The 21,477-nt window shown below is 35.5% G+C and overlaps 1 protein-coding gene across 1 annotated transcript; it reads right to left on the bottom strand.

Annotated features, from left to right (window-relative positions):
- Window positions 1-7,992: 7,992 nt before the first annotated feature.
- On the bottom strand, window positions 7,993-18,785 carry LOC107636730 (uncharacterized). The gene is made up of 5 exons (XM_016340224.1): window positions 18,553-18,785; window positions 9,892-10,104; window positions 9,297-9,774; window positions 8,341-8,806; window positions 7,993-8,138 (listed from the first exon to the last, which is right to left on the bottom strand). Exons 1-5 carry the CDS (start codon window positions 18,783-18,785, stop codon window positions 7,993-7,995), a joined length of 1,536 nt encoding a protein of 511 aa, XP_016195710.1.
- Between the last annotated feature and the right edge of the window lie 2,692 nt (window positions 18,786-21,477).

The following is a 21,477-nucleotide window of genomic DNA, read 5'->3' as shown; positions in this document are numbered from 1 at the left end:
CCTTGCGTCATTGGCAAGTTAAATACCAACCTCACAGTTTTTGGACTGAAATCTAAGTACTTTCCTCGAACCATTGTGAGCCAATTCTTTGGGTTCGGTTTCATACTTTGATCATGGTTCTTAGTTATCCATGCATTAGCATAGAACTCTTGAACTATTAAAATTCCAACTTGTTGGATGGGGTTGGTGAGAGCTTCCCAACCTCTTCTCCGAACCTCACGTCGGATCTCTGAATATTCACTCTTTCTGAGCATGAAGGGGACTTCGGGAATCACCCTTTTCTTGGCCACAACTTCATAGAAGTGGTGAAAAGATTATGGAGACGAAGGTAGGACTTGATAGGTGAATGGTATTTGGGGAGGAGTGTTATGGAGAGGTGTGAAGAGGAAAGAAAGTGATTTGGGGTAGGTGGGGATCCTGTGGGGTCCATAGATCCTGAGGTGTCAAGGAATTCTACTCCCTGCACCTTTCTGGCATTTAAACGCCCTCTGTGTGCCATTTCTGGCGTTTAATGCCATCTCTGCTACCTTTTCTGGCGTTAAACGCCAGGCTGATGCCCCTTTCTGGTGTTAAACACCAGTCTATCTGCCAATTCTGGTGTTTAACGCCAGCCAGACAGCCAGACACCCTTTTCTGGCATTAAACGCTAGTCTATCTTCCAATTATGGCGTTTAACACCCAAAATGCTGCCAGACTGGGCGTTAAACACCCATTCTGCTATCCTTACTGGCGTTTAAACGCCAGTAAGCCTGTCCTCCAAAGTGTGCTGTTTTTGATTCCGCTTTAATTCTGCAGCTGTTTTTATGACTTCACATGATCATCAACCTAAAGAAAACATAACATGACAATGGAAAACAAATGTCTATTATAATTAAATAACATTGGGTTGCCTCCCAATAAGCGCTTCTTTAATGTCAATAGCTTGACAGTGAAGCTCTTAGAGAGCTTCATAAAGACTCAGAGCTTAATGGTGGCCTCTCAACACCAAACTTAGAAGTTGAGTGTGGGGTCTTTGTTTGACTCTGTATTGGGAGAATCTTTTCATGCTTTCTCTCCATGGTTACAGAAGAAGATCCTTGAGCCTTAAACACAAGGTAGTCCTCATTCAATTGAAGGACTAACTCTCCTCTGTCCACATCAATCACAGCTCTTGCTGTGGCTAGGAAGGGTCTTCCAAGGATGATAGACTCATCCTCATCCTTCCCAGTGTCTAGGATTATGAAATCAGCAGGGATGTAAAAGCTTTCAACCTTCACTAAAACATCTCCTACAAGTCCATAAGCCTGTTTCATTGATTTGTCTGCCATATCTAGTGAGATTTTTGCAGCTTGTACCTCAAAGATCCCTAGTTTCTCCATTACAGAGAGTGGCATGAGGTTAATGTTTGAACCAAGGTCGCACAGAGCCTTCTCAAAGGTCATGGTGCCTATGGTGCAAGGAATTAAGAACCTTCCGGGATCCAGTTTCTTTTGAGGTAATTTCTGCTGAACCAAGGCATTCAGTTCATTGATGAGCAATAGAGGTTCATCCTCCCAAGTCTCATTACCAAATAACTTGGCATTCAGCTTCATGATTGTTCCTAGATACTGACCAACTTGCTCTTCAACAATATCTTCATCCTCTTCAGAGGAAGAATACTCATCAGAGCTCATGAATGGCAATAGTAAGTTCAGTGGAATCTCTATGGTCTCTGTATGAGCCTCAGATTCCTTTGGTTCCTCATTAGGGAACTCCTTAGTGGTCAGTGGATGTCCAGCAAGGTCTTCCTCACTGGAAACCACTGCCTTTTTTCTCTCTCCAGGTTCGGCCACTTTGGTTAATTGATGGCCTTGCACTCTCTCTTTGGATTCTCTTCTATATTGCTTGGGAGCGTACTAGGAGGAGTTTCAGTAATTCTTTTACTCGGCTGACCCACTTGTGCCTCCAAATTTCTGATGGAGGACCTTGTTTCAATCATGAAACTGAGAGTGGTCTTAGATAGATCAGAGACTATGGTTGCTAAGTCAGAGAGGCTCTGCTTAGAATTCTCTGTCTATTGCTCAGAAGATGATGGAAAAGGCTTGCTATTGCCAAACCTATTTCTCCCACCATTATTATTATTGAAGCCTTGTTGAGGCTTCTGTTGATCCTTCCATGAGAAATTTGGATGATTTCTCCATGAAGGATTATAGGTGTTTTCATAGGATTCTCCCATGTAATTCAACTCTTCCATTGCAGGATTCTCAGGGTCATAAGCTTCTCCTTCAGAGGAGGCTTCTTTAGTACTACCGGATGTAGCTTGCATTCCAGTCAGATTCTGAGAAATCATATTGACTTGCTGAGTCAATATTTTATTCTGAGCCAAGATTGTATTCAGAATATCAATCTCAAGAACTCCTTTCTTCTGAGTCATCCCATTATTCATAGGATTTCTTTCAGAAGTATACATGAACTGGTTATTTGCAACCATCTCAATGAGTTCATGGGCTTCTGCAGGGGTTTTCTTCAGATGAAGAGATCCACCAGCAGAGTGGTCCAATGACATCTTGGACAATTTAGACAGACCATCATAGAATATACATAAGATGCTCCATTCTGAAAGTATGTCAGAAGGACACCTTCTGATCAATTGCTTGTATCTTTCCCAAGCTTCATAGAGGGATTCACCTTCCTTCTGTCTGAAGGTTTGGACTTCCACTCCAAGCTTGCTCAACTTTTGAGGTGGAAAGAATTTGGCCAAGAAACCATTGACCAAATTTTTCCAAGAGTTCAGGCTTTCTTTAGGTTGTGAGTCCAACCATATCCTAGCTCTGTCTCTTAGAGCAAAGGGGAAAAGCATAAGTCTGTAGACCTCAGAATTAACCCCATTGGTCTTAACAGTGTCACAGATTTGTAAGAATTTAGCTAAGAACTAATGAGGATCTTCCAATGGAAGTCCATAAAACTTGCAATTCTGCTACATTAGAGAAACTAATTGAGGCTTAAGCTCAAAGTTGTTTGCTCCAATTGTAGGAAATGAGATGCTTCTTCCATAGAAGTCAGAAGTTGGTGCAGTAAAGTCACCAAGCACCTTCCTTGCATCTCCACCATTGTTGTTGGGTTTGGCTACCATGTCTACTTCTTTTTTGAGAATTTCTGTAAGGTCCTCTCCGGAGTGTTGTGCTTTAGCTTCTCTTAGCTTCCTCTTCAGAGTCCTTTCAGGTTCAGGATCAGCTTCAACAAGAATATCTTTATCCTTGTTCCTGCTCATATAAAAAAGAAGGGAACAGAAAATAAGAGGAATCCTCTATGTCATAGTATAGAGATTCCTTTATGTGAGTATAAGAATAGAAGAATAGAAGAATGAGGTAGAGAGAGAATAAGAAGAATTCGAACACAGAGAGAGAGAGAGAGGGTTCCAATTATGAGAAGAGGGAAAAAAAATATTTTTATTTTTATTTAATTAATTAAGTTAGAATTCAAAAATATTAAATAAAATAAAATTAGAATTCAAAATAATTAGTTAATTCAAAAGGATTTTGAAAAAGTGGTTAGTAATTTTCGAAAATTAGAAGTGGAAAAGTAGTTAGGTGGTTTTGGAAAAAGATAAGAAATAGTAAACTTTTTAAAATTAAAACAAACAAGTCAAGTAGTTAATTGAAAAAGATTTGAAAATAAATTTTGAAAAGATAAGAAGTTAGAAAAAGATTTTGAAATTAAATTTTAAAAAGATATGATTGAAATTTATTTTGAAAAAGATTTGAAGAAGAAATTTAAAAAGGTTTGATTTTGAAAATTAAAGTTGATGACTTGACTAACAAGAAACTAAAAGATATGATTCTAGAATTCAAAGATTGAACTTTTCTTAACTGGAAAGTAACAAACTTGAAATTTTTTAATCAAAACATTAATTGTTAGTAAAGTTTTCAAAAATATGAAACAAAATTAAGAAAAAGATCTTGAAAATTTATTTAAGAAATTCAAAATATTAAGAAGAAAAATGAAAAATATTTGATTTTTGAAAAAGATTTGAAAAGATAAAGTTTTTAAATTGAAATGTTGACTTGACTAACAAGAAAAACCTAAATTTTAAAATTTTTTGACCAAGTCAACCCAAAATTTCTAAAATTTATGAGTAAAATAAGGGAAAGATATTATTTTTTATTTTTGAATGAATGAAGAAAGAGAAAAACAACAAAATGACACAAAGCATAAAAATTTAAGATCAAAACAGATAACGCATGCAAGAACACTTTGAATGTCAAGATGAACACCAAGAACACTTTGAAGATCATGATGAACATCAAGAACATATTTTTGACAATTTTTAAGAAAAGAAAGACATGCAAGACACCAAACTTAGAAATTTTTAAACTTTAGACACCAATAATTCGAAAATGCATATGAAAAACAAGAAAAGACACAAAACAAGAAAAATTAAAGATCAAACAAGGAAAATCATCAAGAACAACTTGAAGATCAAAGAAGAACACAATACATGAATTTTCAAAAATTCAAGAAAAATTAAAAACATGCAATTGACACCAAACTTAAAATTTGACATAAGACTCAAACAAGAAACAAAAATTTATTTTTGGTTTTTATGATTTTATTAAATTTTTGTATATTTTTTGAAATTAATTTGGAAAAAGAAAATAAAGAAATTCAAAATTTTTAATAAGAATTCCAGGATTCGTGCAATGTTAGTCTAAAGCTTCGGTCCAAAAGAATTAGAAGCCAAGCTTTAGCATAACAATTACATGACATGTCCTTTCTACAATGGAAAGTGGAAACCTCAGTCCAAAAGATTAGACATGGCTTAACAGCCAGCTAGGCTTCAACATATCTCATGAAGCTCTAGAATTCATTCTTAAAAACTCTGAAGAACAAATTTTTTTTTTGAATTTTTCGGAAACTAAATATTTTTGTTTTTTGTTTTTTTTCGAAAATAAAAATAAAAAGCTTAAACATAAAATAAAATTACCTAATCTAAGCAACAATATGAACCGTCAGTTGTCCAAACTCGAACAATCCCCGTCAACGGCGCCAAAAACTTGGTACACGGAACACTTTTCACAACTCCGGTACAACTAACCAGCAAGTGCACTGGGTCGTCCAAGTAATAAAACCTTACGTGAGTAAGGGTCGATCCCACGGAGATTGTCGGCTTGAAGCAAGCTATGATCATCTTATAAATCTTAGTTAGGCGGATTCAAATGGTTATGAGGTTTTGATAATTAAAAGATAAATAAAACATAAAATAAAATAAGATACTTATGTAATTCATTGGTAGAAATTTCAGATAAGCGTTTGGAGATGCTTTGTTGCTTCTGGACCTCTGCTTTCCTATTGTCTTCATCCAATCATGTGTGCTCCCTTCCATGGCAAGCTGTAGGATCCTCTCAGTGAAAATGGTCCAAGTACGGTTTCTGCACGGCTAATCAACTGTCGGATTTCTCGTCTCGGATGAAAAATATCAGGTACAGTTACCGCACGGCTAATCATCTGTCGATTCTCACTTGTGTCGGAATAGGATCTCTCCATCCTTTTGCACACTGTCACTGCACCCAACATTCGCGAAGTTGAAGCTCGTCACAGTCATCCCTTCCTAGATCCTACTCGGAATACCACAGACAAGGTTTAGACTTTCCGAATCTCATGCTGCCAATGTTCTAGCCTATACCATGAAGGTTCTAATCTCACAGACTCGGTCCGTGGATCAGAAACCCAAGAGAATATACTCCGGCTGTCGTCCAATGACTACGTTGAACATTATGTAGACCGCTTGTGGTTGTCAGGCACACGGATCTTGGCTAAGCGAGTAATGAAGATAGTGGGTGATTGTCACGGGTCACCCCTTCATTCTGACTTAACTAAATTAGGTACGAGAGTATATCTTGGAGAAGAAGCAAGCATGAATTGAAAGAGAAACAATAGTACTTGCATTAATTCATGAAGAATAGCAGAGCTCCGCACCTTAATCTATGAGGTGTAGAAACTCCACCGTAGAAAATACATAAGAAAAAAAGGTCTAGGCATGGCCGTGCGGCCAGCCTCCCCAATGTGAACATAAAAGTCCAAAAGTGTAAAGTCGTAAGAGGTCTTCTGAATACAATAGTAAAACGTGCTATTTATACTAAACTAGTTACTAAGGATTACAGAAAATAAGTAACTAAGTGCAGATAGTACAGAAATCCACTTCTGGGGCCCATTTGGTGTGTACTTGGACTGAGCATTGAATCTTTCACATGCATAGGCCATTCTTGGAGTTAAACGCCAGCTTGGGTGCCAGTTTGGGCGTTTAACTCCAGTTCTGGTGCCAGTTCTGGCGTTTTACGCCAGAAAAGGGTCTCTAGCTGACGTTTAGACGCCAGTTTGGGCCATCAAATCTCAGGCAAAGTATGGACTATTATATATTTCTGGAAAGCCCAAGATGTCTACTTTCTAAAGCAATTGAGACCGCGCCAATTAGACTTTTGTAGCTCCAGAAAATCCACTTCGAGTGTAGGAGGGTCAGAATCCAATAGCATCTGCAGTCCTTTCTCAGCCTCTGAATCAGATTTTTGCTCAGGTCCCTCAATTTCAGCCAGAAAATACCTGAAATTACAGAAAAATACACAAACTCATAGTAAAGTCCAGAAATGTAATTTTTGCATAAAAATTAATAAAAATATAATAAAAAGTAACTAAAGCATACTAAAAACTATGTAAAAATAATACCAAAAAGGGTATAAATTATCCGTTTATCAGCTGGACGAGTGTGTTGCTTCTTTTGATGTTAACAATAAGGCAGCTAAAATTGAAGGTGCAGACCCAATTAAGAAAAAGGAAGCAAGGATGGAAAATGCTGGAGATGATGATGGTTGAATGCAAGACTGGAAACAAAGTTGGTAGAGTCAACAACTACAATAGATTTGTCTTGTTTACATTGTGGGTTATTGTAACAATTGGGTTGTCAGTCTGGTTTAAATCACTTAGTGGATGATTAGGTTTTGCAAAAGCTTTTGTATATGGTTCAGGCATGTGTTTAGGGTGGGTTTTATTGAAAATTATGCATTAGCAGCTGTGAGTGACATAATGCTAGTGTAATATTTTGGCAAAAATGAAAAAAAGTTGTGTTGCATTTTTTTGTATTCAACATGAAGATAATTTCCTTACATAGATTAGGATTAAATTGACATGAATGACATAGATATCACAGAAACAACCTAAAATACCATACATCAAAGGCATTCATAATTGTATAATGTTAATTATCATAAAACTATAATTCAACATCTTACTAATCCAAAAGTCATAATATGCAACACACAAGATATAACCATGTTTTATTTTAAAGATGACAATAGTAAAACCAAACCAACAAAAGGTGAAAAGCTTGGTTTGAGTAGGATGAGAGGTTTCTGGTTGAGGTGTAGACTGTAAAATATTGATTTCTTCATGGGATACATTGGGTCTCTTTAGCATCTTCTTTTTGTTTTTCCTTGCCTTAGCCTATGAATAAAATATGTAACTCTAAATGTATTAAACACAAACAAGTGAGGCTTCAAAATGATGTCAAGTTTTTATTCCTTACCATAATGTCTTCTATTGAGGCCTTATGATTGTTGTCATTCAGGTTAGTGCCTTCACTTGAAGTAATCTATTACAAAATCCAAATAAGAATAAAACACTACATGCTGAAGTAACTACAAAATTAAGTAATACCTGAGGTAGTTGGTTTTGTGGATCAACAGGTGCTCAATCATCATTAGTGGTATCTTGCTATGTAGTAGTAAATGGCACAATGGCTAGGTTGATCCTCTTTTGATTTTTCCTTTTAGGTTTCCAGTTTCGATTTGCTGGAGCCCCCTTACAAGTTTTATAGGAATGTCTTTTCTCTCCACACTTGTGGCAAGTCACTTGGAATCTTCTTCTCACCTTGTCTCCATTCACAGGCATGGAAGGCTGTTTTGCTTCAGTTCTTTTCTTTCTTGGACAACTAGCTGGTCTTACAATTCATGGTGAAAGTGGTATAGGAGCATCAGTAGGTTCTTAGAATACTTCAATAGGCACAGGGTTGATGCAAATATCATAGGTCTTTCTTATGGCATCCACCATGAGGAATGGTGAAACAAAATCCTCAGCAGCCATGACTCTGACCCTTGAGATAGCTGCAATAGCATGGACATAAGATACTCCTTGCATATTCAAACACATACACAATTAAATCCAATTCATAACAGTATATATTATTTGATATCTATTTTCTCACCTCTCAATTGTCATAGGTTACATATGATGTATGATGCTACAAGTTGACTCCGAGTTTGTGTGAGTTTCTGGTTACGTCAAACTTGACTTTCTCATTGTCACCACACCATTGTGCATTTCATTTGTGACTCTTTGGCTTAATGTATCTGTCTAGCCTCATTTGTTGTGCTGGTGCAAACTTTCTGGTATAAGCCCTCAATATCCTCTTGTGTTTTTCCATTTTCTTTATTATGTAATACCTTAATTCCTGACAGAGTATCAAAATAGGCTTCTCCCTAGCTTCAACAATAACAACATTCCAAACCTTAAAGATGTTATTGGTGACTGCATCATTTTTTGGATAGTGGCTGAAAAATGCTTTGCACCACCTAGAAGGCTTAAACTTGCTCATGTACTCCCAAGCTCCCAAATTTACTGCCTTCAACCTATCCATTGTAGCCTTAAACTGTATTTGCATAGTGTACCTTGAGGCAGCCATGACATACAACTTCACATTCTTATCCCTAAATCTCAACTCACAATTCTTCCAAATGTGTAAGGTGTAATTCTGATGATGTGCATTGGGCAAAACTTCACTAACAGCCTTTATGAGCCCCTGCTCAGAATAGTATCAACATACAATCAAATAGACTTCATAGTTTGAAATTCAAATAAACTAATGAGAACTATAATGCTAGCTTAAATAATGAGAATTATACTTCATATGAAAATAATGAACATTTAAGATACAAATATACGGCTTAGTTCAAAAATCAGTTACACTAATGATAACTATATTCTAGTTAGACTAATGAGAATTATAATTCAAATGAAAATAATGAATATTTAACTTACAATCAACATACAATATAGTATACTTCTTAGTTTGAAACTCAAATAAACTAATATGAATTATATTTCAAATTGATTAATGAACCAATTCTGTTGTATGTGGTTATATTTTGCTAATTAGAAATTATGTGCCAACTAAACAATATAAATGCTTGCAGGTCATCAGCTAGGTAATTCAAAAACCACCTCCAATTATCTGTGTTCTCAGTCTTAGGCACACCATAGGCTATCACAAACATATGATTTTTTGTGACTTGCGTAACCGCAGATAACATTTGACCTCTATAATACCCTTTCAAAAAATACTCATCTAATCCTATGAGTGGTCTGCACCCTGTCTTGAAGCCCCTCTTACATGCATCTAGACTGATATGCACACTCTCAAACAACGGTGGACCTTGTGGCTGTGGGTTCACACCCATGTGCATAGTGCTTCCTGGGTTACTTTTATGGAGTTCCACTAGATAGTCCCTCATTTTTCCAAATTGTTCATTTTCATTCCCCAGCATAATGTACCTAGCAGCCTTTAAAGCCCTTGTTATGATCTTAGCATTTAGTTGCATGTTGTAATGTTGCTTCATATGCTCCATGGCCTTTCTAGGTGTCAGCTTTAGTTGAGACTTCAACCTTTTCACTAACTTCTCAACAATCCATTTCTTATAAGCCAAATTGCTCTTATAGTCTTTACCACAAGTGTGTTGATCATGTAGTCTCTTAATTTTGAATTCTTTGCTCACAAAAATTTTAGAAACATAAATCAATCAAGGGCGATTCTCCTCTGTACACTTGGATCTAAATCTTCCAGGTTCGTTCTTGATATACATGCAATCCCTCCCATTCTAAACAAACATATCCTTCAAAGCCTTCTTAAATAGCTCCATAGTGGCAAACTGCATCCCAAGCTCAAACTTAACATCTCTATATGTAGTATCCTCATCAAAATCTAGTCCTTGTGGACCCTTCTCTTCATCTGAAGACACAGGGGTGTCAAAGCCGCTAGACTTGTAATTGTACACCTCATTACTTTCAGAGATCACAACATCAATCATTGGGTGTAATGCCCTACCACACAGAACCTTATGCTTAAGTCATAAGACAGAAGTGGTAAGGTATTACGACCTCTAAAAGTAAAATTATATATAATAATAGTGAAAAAGATTTTTAACTAGGAGCCTTTGAATAAAAGGGTAAAGCGAAATCATTAAATTGAAAAGTGTAACACTCACGAATGAGATAACGCAAGCGAAGCAAGATAAAAGATTAGCTAACACGGATATATATATATATATAGCGAAGGTAACCGGCCCGAGCATATAAGGTAACCGGCCCAAGCATATATATATGAGAACCCAAAAGAAACTAAAAATATAGAGTTGCAGAACCTGTTTCTCCAAAATAACCTCTAAGAGGAGTTAATACAGTATATATATATATATATATATATATATATATATATATATATATATATAGTGGAGATAATAAGTATCTATATAAATACATATAACCAAAATAAAGCCCCGAGAGATAAGGATCTTCGCTAAATCAGAAGCTTCCAGCATGCCTCAGCGAGGAGCCTCACGTCCTACATTTGAAAATCACAAAATCTGCATGGGGTGAGAACCAGAGGTTCTCAGCATGGTAACAGTGCCCACATATCTAACATATAATGTTCTGGGAAGGCCAAAGGCAATCCTAGAACTTCCGACATATAATTAAATCTTATAAACATAACTAAACCATGAAAATGAAATAGGCAACTAGCTAAGGGTCTTCAGACTATCTAATACTTCACAATCGAACTCCTCCGAACCTCCCAACCGCCACCGGAAACATATGTTACAAACACATTTATTACATACAAGGAAATTACAAGTAGAAGGCATTTACAGCAGATAAACAAGTAGCAAGTAGTTATGCAAGAAATTAGGCATTCCAAACAAAACACACTAAACAAACATATAGATGCATATGATGTATGCCTGTCCTAGTGGCTGATGAGTCTTATCTGTCGGTTATATAGCCAACCCGACGTGTCCGGTAGCTAATCCGGGCACAATCTCTCTATTGCGCATTAATACCAATAGAGGGACTACGTGCCCTGTCACCATTAGAGGGTATATTTTCCCTGTCACCATTAGAGGGTATCGGTGAGCTATCACCCTTACAACCAGAGAGAAAATACAAGCATACTCACATTCAACATTAATCACATATGCATCTCCAGCATACTCGCGACATTTTCGCGCTTCCTCAATTAATCATAATAATTCAATCATCAGTCATGTTTCAGTAATAATTCTTCTTTCATTTCACTTACATTCATTCATTCACTCAATCATTCATTTGTCTAACTTTCTTCATCTCCAAGTTAGCACTCCTCTCTACCTTCTTCTCACCACTTAACATTCAACTAAGGTTTAGGGTCTAAAAGAGTGAAAATATAAGATTAGAGGTTCAGAATTACCTTTTAAAACACAAAACTCACTTTGCTAAAAACAGCAGTTACGCATGCGCATAGGCCACGTGTACGCGTGAGCGCGCTTTTTGATCCATGTCGCATACGAAGCACCTGCCCACGTACACACGCACACCAATTAGAAACAAATGGCCGCGTATGGTGGGTCCATGTACGCATGTAATGCAGAAGCTTCAAAAAGCTGCTAAGTCCAGAATTTTTAACTTTGTACACCAAACTTTGATCGAGCATAACTTCTTCATTTTAAAATATTTTCCTCCGTTCTTCGAATGGCATAAACATCTCGAACCAAATTTTATTTCTAAACATGTTTGACACAAATCAAAGATCCGGAGACCAAGTTATACTTTGCCAAAGTTGGGCTAAAATCATAATTTTCACAAAACTTAACAAACCTCCAATTTCAAAATATACAATTTCCAAACCCTTTAAAACCAACCCAAACATTAGGCATTCAGCATCAAATCACTCCCAACTCATATTTTAAACTTTTTTATTCAATCCACAACCCACGAATTTTCCACTTTCATGAATCTCAAATCAACAATTCTATTCAATCAACATCCAAATCTTTCAAGTTCAATAATATACAACATGCATCATTAATTACTTATATCAATTACAACATCAAATTAGCCCACAACATGGAATCAACAAGAAATTCAACCTCATTAACTATTTTACATAACCCAAGTTAATCACATCATACATACAAGCTTCTAACACAACTTCCAAATCACTAACCACATACATAATAATACAATCCATCTCAACCAATCAACCACATCAACAATTCAATTTCCTATCCTAGAGTCACTAGCCTAAGTTTTCACATTACATTACATTTTAGATACGAGAAACTGAAACCATACCTTGGCCGATTCCCCGATAAAACCCGGAACACCTCCAGTTCACTTTTTCCTCAAGTTTTCAAGGCTTAACACCTCACCAACAGAACTTTCAGCTTGCAATCCACTTCCAGGCTTCCAAAATCACAAACAAGCTCCAACCCACTTATATATATATATATATATATATATATATATATATATATATATATTGCCTAATACATATCATAGACATTGATAAACCCCAATTTTGTGGTTTATCTTGTGCTTAATTTAGGGGATTTTATCAACTTATCTCACATTTATTCAATGAAATAGCATGCTTTTGTAATTCTCTCCAATTTGTGCTTGAGAGTGAAAACATGCTTTTTAGCCCTTAAAATTGCTAAATTTAATTCACTTTAATTCCATTCAATGACTTGATATGTTTGTTGAGTGATTTCATGTTCATAAGGCAAGGATTGGGTGGAAGAAGTGAAGGAAAAAGCATGCAAATTGGAGAATTCATGAGGAAATGGGGATTTGATGAACTCAAGGCCATGCGGACGCGTCACCCACGCATATGCGTGAGAAGGCCATCTGCCAGGCGACGCGCGCGCATCACCTACGCGCACGCATGACGTTGGTCACGTGACCTCATTAAAGTGAATACGCTGGGGCAATTTCTGAGCCACACAGGCCCAAATCCAACTCACTTCTAAAGCTATTTGGTGCAGAAATCAAGAAGGAGAAAGGGGGGAGCAATTAGTGTAGGAATCATGCTTTAGGTTAGTTCTAGAGAAAAGCTCCCTATTCTCTCTAGAAATTAGGGTTTTTTATTTAATTGTCTCTTAGATTTAGGTTTTAATTCTTTTTTTCAATTAGTTTTCATTATAATTTCTTGTTCCTACATCTCTGTTCTCTTAGTTTACATTGTTAATTTCTCTTTTATGCCTCTTTTTAATTTATGAACACTTTTGTTGATTTTAATTTCCTTTAATGCAATTTTATGTTTTATGTTCTTTTAATGCTTAATTGAGTTATTGTTGTTATTTTTTTGCATTGGGTAGTTGTAAAATTTATGTTTCTTGTTATTTTACCATGCTTTCTTTTTATGCCTTCCAAGTATTTGACAAAATACTTGGTTGGGATTTAGAGTAGTTTTTGAGAATTCTTGGCTTGGAAAGAGAAATTAGGTGATCTTGAGTCATTAATACCCAATTTAGATTGGTGATCTAAAGTTGTTGGTTGATCTTGTATCCATTAACATTACTTATGGATTGGGATTAACTAGGCTTATTTGACTTTCTTCCGATGTGAAGATAACGTAATAGGCTTTAGGTCTTGGTAATTATTGTATCATAATTAATTCCTAGGAAGAAAGACCCGGGACTAATACTCTCGGTTATTCTTATTGGGTTGAACTTGTGACAACCAAAAATTAAACTTTGATGGAGAATCCATTGTTGGTCTAGACTATACTTGCAACGAAGTGATTCAATTTATTGAAGAATTCTATATCAACATAAATCCTTACATCAAACACCGACACATACAAACTCAATAACTAATCACATATACTCTATGAATTCACTATGGGTTGAGGATTCTTACCATACCCATGGATCAAAGAGGCAAGATTAAGCATTTTCCTCAAGCTAATTGGATCCTATAACATTAAAGAGCTCAAAATCTCAACACCCTTACTCAATATTTTTGAAATCAAGGGCTGGAAAAACTGGAAGAGATTTGTGGCTTACCTCTTGAATAATGTTGTGGGCTTTGTAGAGCTCGACGCCACGGTTGCGTGGCTGCAAATGATGCGGCGATCGGAGCTCGAAGTTAAAAGATATGGTGATTTGAAGTTACACCAAGGGTTTGCTTGTTCTTTCTTCTCCCATGGCTGCTTCAGCGTGTTCAGCATGCAAAATGGGGAGAGAAAGATCTGAACTCACTTTATTAAGTGAGTGGGTTGGGCCCACGGATTCGGTTTGGGCCCGATTCAACCGTTCGGCCTAATCTTAGGCCAAATTCTTTAAAATTAGTGTCAAAATTCTTATTTTAATTAGTGCTACCTCATTAAACTATAAAATTTTATTTTCTAATTTCTTAAATTTATAATTAATTTGTTAGCTAATTATTCACTAATTTCTCGAGTTTTACATCCTACCTCCCTAACAAAAATTTTCGTCCTCGAAAATTCACTCTCAAATATTCATATATGCCCTCTCAGATTTAACCGACCTCTTACCATACATTTTGCCATTCTCCCAACATTAATTCAAACACTAGACAATTACCTTATTTCTTAGTCTAAGTCAAATCATTCTAACCTAAATCCATATACACGCACTCTCCGTTTTCTTGATCCTATGTCAATCCTCAATTCATTGTCATATCCCAATACTCTTTTCTAACATCACTACATTTTTAGAGTCACCAAAATCACTGCGCTTCCACTGCGCCACTCTGATCTTAAGCCATTACGGACTTAACCACTCGTATACTCTGTCAGAACACTCTTTAAGTCTCCATATCTCTCTAACTAGCACTATTGACCTTTACTCTAGCTGCACGAGTACGAATCCCTTAGTTTCTTTCATCATCAGGTCCATTACCACCTCCATCATGATTCCTAGTTTGTTCGCTCCATCCCTTCAGTAGAAGCTTGCATAGCAGCAGTCAGAGAATCAACCATATAACCTCACTCGCGCTCACGAGATGCCATTTGGGTCTTGTCCACACCGAACAATTGATATTAAGGTAATCAGCCTTAATATCTAAAGTCTAGTGCTTTGAATCTCCAAAGGTAATGCTCATGAACATTTATGCTATATATGTCAAGCAAACACCCTAAATAGCATGTACACACAGCCAGAGTATGTTCAGAAGCATAGTCAGTCCATTCTCCAGGCTCTACAGGAATGAACTGCTCTAATACCATAATGTAATACCCTACCACACAGAGCCTTATGCTTAAGTCATAAGATAGAGGTGATGAGGTATTACGACCTCTAAAAGTAAAATTATATATATAATAATAGTGAAAAAGATTTTTAACTAGGAGCTTTTGAAGAAAAGGGTAAAGCAAAATTATTAAATTGAAAAGCGCAACACTCCCGAATGCGATAACGTAAGCGAAGCAAGATAAAAGATAAGCTAACCCGGATATATATATATATATATATATATATATATATATATATATATATATATAAGAGTGCCAAAATACAGATAACAAAGCTTAAGACTCGGTTCGCGAAGGTAACCGACCTGAGCATATATATATATATATATATATATATATATATATATATATATATATATATATATATATATATATATATATATATATATGAAAACCCAAAATACAGAGTTGCAGAACCTGTTTCTCCAAAATAACCTCTAAGAGGAGTTAATACAGTATATATATATATATATATATATATATACTCTGGAGATAATAAATATCTATATGTATACATATAACCAAAATAAAGCCCCGAGAGATAAGGATCTTTGCTAAATCAGAAGCGTCCGGCATGCCTCAGCAACGAGCATCATGTCCTGCATCTGAAAACCATAAAATTTGCATGGGGTGAGAACTAGAGGTTCTCAGTATGGTAACAGTGCCCACATATCTAACATATAATATCCTGGGAAGGCCAAAGGCAATCCTAGAACTTCTGACATATAATTAAACCACGAAAATGAAATAGGCAACTAGCTAAGAGTCTTTAGACTATCTAATACTTCCCAATCCAACTCCTCCGAACCTCCCAACCGCCACTAGAAATAGTTGTTACAAATACATTTATTACATACAAGGAAATCACAGGTAGAAGGCATTTACAACAGATAAACAAGTAGCAAGTAGTTATTCAAGCAATTAGGCATTCCAAACAAAACACACCAAACAAACATATAGATGAATATGATTCATGCCTGCCTTAGTGGCTGATGAGTATCATCTGTCAGTTATATAGCCAATCCGACGTGTCCGGTAGCTAACCCGGGCACAGTCTCTCTGTTGCACATTAATACCATTAGAGGGAATACGTGCCCTGTCACTATTAGAGGGTATATGTGCCCTTTCACCATCAGAGAGTATCTGTGCCCTATCACCATTAGCGGGTATCGGTGCCTTGTCACCATTAGAGGGTATCGGTGCGCTATCACCCTTACAACCAGAGAGAAAATACAAGCATACTCACATTCAACATTAATCACATATGCATCTCTGGCATACTCGCGACATTTCACGCTTCCTCAATTAATCGTAATCATTTAATCATCAATCATGCTTCAGTAATAATTCTTCTTTCATTTTCACTTACATTCATTCACTCAATCATTCATTTTTCCAACTTTCTTCATCTCCAAGTTATCACTCCTCCCTACCTTCTTCTCACCACTTAACATACAACTAAGGTTTAGGGGCTAAAAGACTAAAAATGTAGGATTAGAGGTTCAAAATTACCTTTTAAAACATAAAACTCACTTTGCTGAAAACAAGGATCAAGCGTACGCGTAGGCCACATGTACGCGTGAGCGCGCATTTTGGTCCATGTCGTGGACGCAGAACCTGCCCGTGTACGCACGCGCACCAAACAGAAATGAATGGCCGCGTGTGGTGGGTCCGCGTACGCATGTAATGCAGAAGCTTCGAAAATCTGCTAAGTCCAGGATTTTCAGCTTTGTATTCCAAACTTTGATCGAGCATAACTTCCTCATTTTAAAACACTTTTCCTCCGTTCTTTGAACAGCATAAACATCTCGAACCAAATTTTATTTTTAAATAAGTTTGACACAAATCTAAGGTTCAGAGACCAAGTTATGCTCCGCCAAAGTTAGGCCAAAATCATAATTTTCACAAAACTTAACAAACCTCCAATTTCAAGATATAAAATTTCCAAACCCTTTAAAACCAACCCAAACCTTAGGCATTCAGAATCAAACCACTCCCAACTCATATTTTAAATTTTTTTATTCAATCGACAACCCACCAATTTCTGACTTTCGTGAATCTCAAATCAACAATTCAATTCAATCAACATCCAAATCTGTCAAGTTCAATAATATACAATATGCATCATTAATTACTTATATCAATTACAACATCAACTTAGCCCCAACATGGCACCAACAACAAATTCAACCTCACAAACTATTTTACATAACTTAAGTTAATCACATTATACATACAAACTTCTAACACAACTTCCAAATCACTAACCACATACATAATAATACAATCCATCTCAACCAGTCAACCACATCAACAATTCAATTTCCTATCTTAGAGTCACTAGCCTAAGTTTTCACATTATCACTACAAGAAAAACACCCATTCAGGTACACTTAAAAAGTGTAGCCAAAAGTAAAAAAAAATGATGCCTTAGGCTACGGCTATGCTTTTTGGGCTACGGCTACGCTTTTTGGGGTGATTCCTATTCGGCCGTTGCCTATTCTCAAAGGCTACGCTTTTCTGCACCAAGGGCTACGCTTTTGGCATTTGAGAATAGGGTATGCTTTTCAAGTGATGCTGTCCAGGACCAAAGGCTACGCTTTTCAACTTCCATTTTTGCCAGAATAGGCTATGCTTTTCAACGCTACTGCATCACCTGTAAAGTGTAGCCACATTGTATACCATGGCTACTTTTTATAAGTGTAGTCTTAAGTCCTTCCTTTTTTTTTTTGGGTATACTATAGCTACTCTATATAAGTGTAGCCTTAGGTCCCTCATTGTTTTTTTTTTAATTTTCTATATATATATATATAATACTCTAATAATTTTTTGTACAACATAATATTTAATAATATGATTATATATATATAATTATGTATTTTTAATTAAATGAATTAAATATTATAAAATAAAAATAAATACACAATTATACTAAATTAAAAAATATTCTAGCAAAACACAGCAAATACATTCTAAAGATTCACAAACACTGTAATGTTACAATATATTAGTACATAAAACAATGGATCTAACTATCCAATTGAACAATCATTCAACAATAGAGTAAAAAAAATGAAACATGTCTAAACTACTACTTTTCATGTATCAATGAATATAAAGATGATTATAAATTAAATATAAAATTAAAATAAATAAAAGAAAAGAGAATAAACAAAGACCTTAGTGCTCTGAGGACTAAGTCCCTATGAGTTGTGTGCCTGAAAATCATTTGAACGTACCCCACAAAGAAAAGATTTTTTTTGTTGGAGCCACTTATGTTGCCTCCTAGTGCCTTCATAAAGTGCTGAATAAATTCAGGGTGCCCTTCATAAGTGGCGGCAGTAATGAGATTACCATCTTTTGCTGCCACGGTGTCTGGTTCAACCCAATGAGTACCGGAGGCAACCAATACCAGTTTAACAGGAGAAAAAGCGGTGCACTTGCGATCTTTAGCTACACCTGCAGCCGCCATAATCAACTGTCCAAAGAGCATTCTGGAGGTGATTCCTAATTCCTCGTGTCAAGGATTCATTCCAAACAAACATGGTCTCATAAAGGACATGGCCTGTCTCATTATCACACATGTTTCTTTGAAGACTACACATAATGTGATATGAGGAGCTGAAAAAGAAATCCTTTGTAAGGTCGACTGTACACAGCAGCTTCTTGTATCTAAAATACCAATGAGAAAAATCATATAATTAATCAAAATGTGACATTCCAGAATAACAGAAAATGAGGCAAAAATGCTGCGTTAAAATTCAATGATGGCACAAGGGAAAAATAAAAACACCTAGCACAACACAATCATGTCCTATTTCATCATTGACAAATTCCCAATCAAATAATTTCTCCTCAACAAATCTGTGCCACTGTAAAAGTAGAATAATATAATAATTTCTCCGAGAAATTTGATGAACCCTAAAGCATAGAAGTAGAATAACATATTATGATAAGTACCTAATAATTTGTCAGCATCCGGGAAAGACGTGGTGATATTAATTAGTACTTATCATATTATGTTATTATGATAAGTACTAATAATTTACCTTTTCCCAATAGGCAACTTAAGCCAAATCCCCTTCTTTCCCTGCAAATCCTCATAAGTCAGGTGTGGTTTGTGAAGAACATGAACATTCACACATGATGCTAAAGTGAAATTTTCCATGGTAACTACTTTTCTAATCAGATATAGCAAACTCGACACCAAAAATCAATGAATATTTTAGTACTTGTTAGTCCATATACCTATTTTAAGACCATGAGATATGTTTACTTATGTTACAAGTTTAAAAAGAATCTCCACCCTAGGATTTGAACTCACACCCTATAAATCTAAGGGTTTTGCTAATCAAACTAAGTTGTTAGTTTAAGTCTTCAATAGTAAAAAATATTAATTAAAAACTAAAACTTTCAATTTTTAACTATATGCAATGAATTAATACCTTCCAAAAAATTTTACCATTAAAAGAAGATAAAAAAGTAAAGTATCAATTAGGAGGTGTACCTGCTAAGTCTTAATCTTGACACCATTAGTAGTATCCTTAATAATTGCTGTATCTAAAATTACTTTCATCACTAGGCCAGTTGAATTGCCTTTTCCAAGGCTCCTAATGTTGAAAAGGTTTAGATTTTTGGGTAATAAATAAAAATTAAAAAAAGATTAAAATGTCAATTAATTAGCTTGTTAAAGTGACATGAAGTTTTACACTAATAAAACTGTCACATGGAAATAAATTGATAACAATTTAAAATATAAGATTATAAGCAAATAAACTGAAAATCTAATGCAACTGTTAATTGAAATAGAATTGATGAGATAATCATGATCATGGGCATATGCTCTACGACATCAAGCCATCAGACTGGTCTCATTGCTGGTTACCTACATATTTTAGAAGCCATGTGTTAGCAATAGCCACACCAGAAGTTCTGAGACAAATAATTTTTAAGGTTAGAACAAATATTACGATTGTAGCTACTGTCCCTTCAGTTTTTTTCTATAAAGTATCAAGGAACATACTAAAACAATACTCAAATCAAAAGAGAACAAGGGAAAATTCAAAACAAATACAGATAAAGATAAACGGGCAATAGACAAAGATAAACAGATGCACAAATCCAGGCACAAATTCAAAAGTGCAAAAAAAAAGGAATTCTAGCAAACAAAAGTGCACAAAACTAGAATTACAACAACCAGAATTGCACAAACAATTTTCAGCCATAACAATACAACTTCAAGTGTTAAAGTGTCAATAAAGCCAACAACATATGATTTTCAGCCATAGCAATTAACTTAACCATATGCAAATATAAGAGGTATAACATATTATACATATACCTAATATATTATACATATAAAAAAAAGGAGGCAAAAGAAATTCTAATATATTATCATTTATTTTAAATAGGAATCCTAAAGTGTAATTTGGTTTTGGTTTTGCAACTGCGTTCTAAGAATTTAATTTTATATGATTTTTTAAAAACCGACTACTGATTTAGTACACTTCAGAAAAACAGCAAGCAGTAACCAATTTAGAAAAATCATATAAAATCCATCTTTGGTTGGATTCTCCTAAAGTTTGATGTGGTTGAACCAGACTTACCCATCTTTCACCCAGTTCAAGTCTCAGAGTATTTTCACTTCTCTAGAAAAAGTTATGCCTCTCGAAATATGGTTTTGTTTTAAGGAAAGAGTGCTGTCGCAGCAGTGAATAGCCCTGCTTCTAGAAGACACAACTTTCTCTATAAAATTCGAATTGTCCTGAAATTTGGACATACAATACTAGACATCCTAATATTTCATTCCTTTTTGGTTTCACCTCCAAAGAGTTTCAGAGTATTGAGATATGTGGTTTTGAATTTGTTGTTCTAGAATTCGTACAGCATTATTTCTGCAGAAAATGACCATTTTCTAAAAATCATATCTCCCAAACCACACATCAGAAAATTCTGAAATTTTAGGGGAATAATCTAGACATCTTAAGATTTCATAGAAAAATAACTTCACTTATTTTGAGTGGCTAGATTGCTCCCAGTTTTGTTCACAAATTGCTGCCCGAAACTGCATAATTCTGCCACATGTAATCTCGGGTTTTGAGAGGTCAAAAATTGATTCCTAGCTTTTCACTCACTCTAACCTTGCATTCTAACTTTCTCTATTT

The sequence above is a fragment of the Arachis ipaensis genome, chromosome B4 (genome assembly GCF_059453495.1).
Source record: "Arachis ipaensis isolate K30076 ecotype BB chromosome B4, ASM5945349v1, whole genome shotgun sequence".
NCBI classification, from domain to species: domain Eukaryota; kingdom Viridiplantae; phylum Streptophyta; class Magnoliopsida; order Fabales; family Fabaceae; genus Arachis; species Arachis ipaensis.
This window is presented reverse-complemented; position numbering and strand designations above follow the sequence as displayed.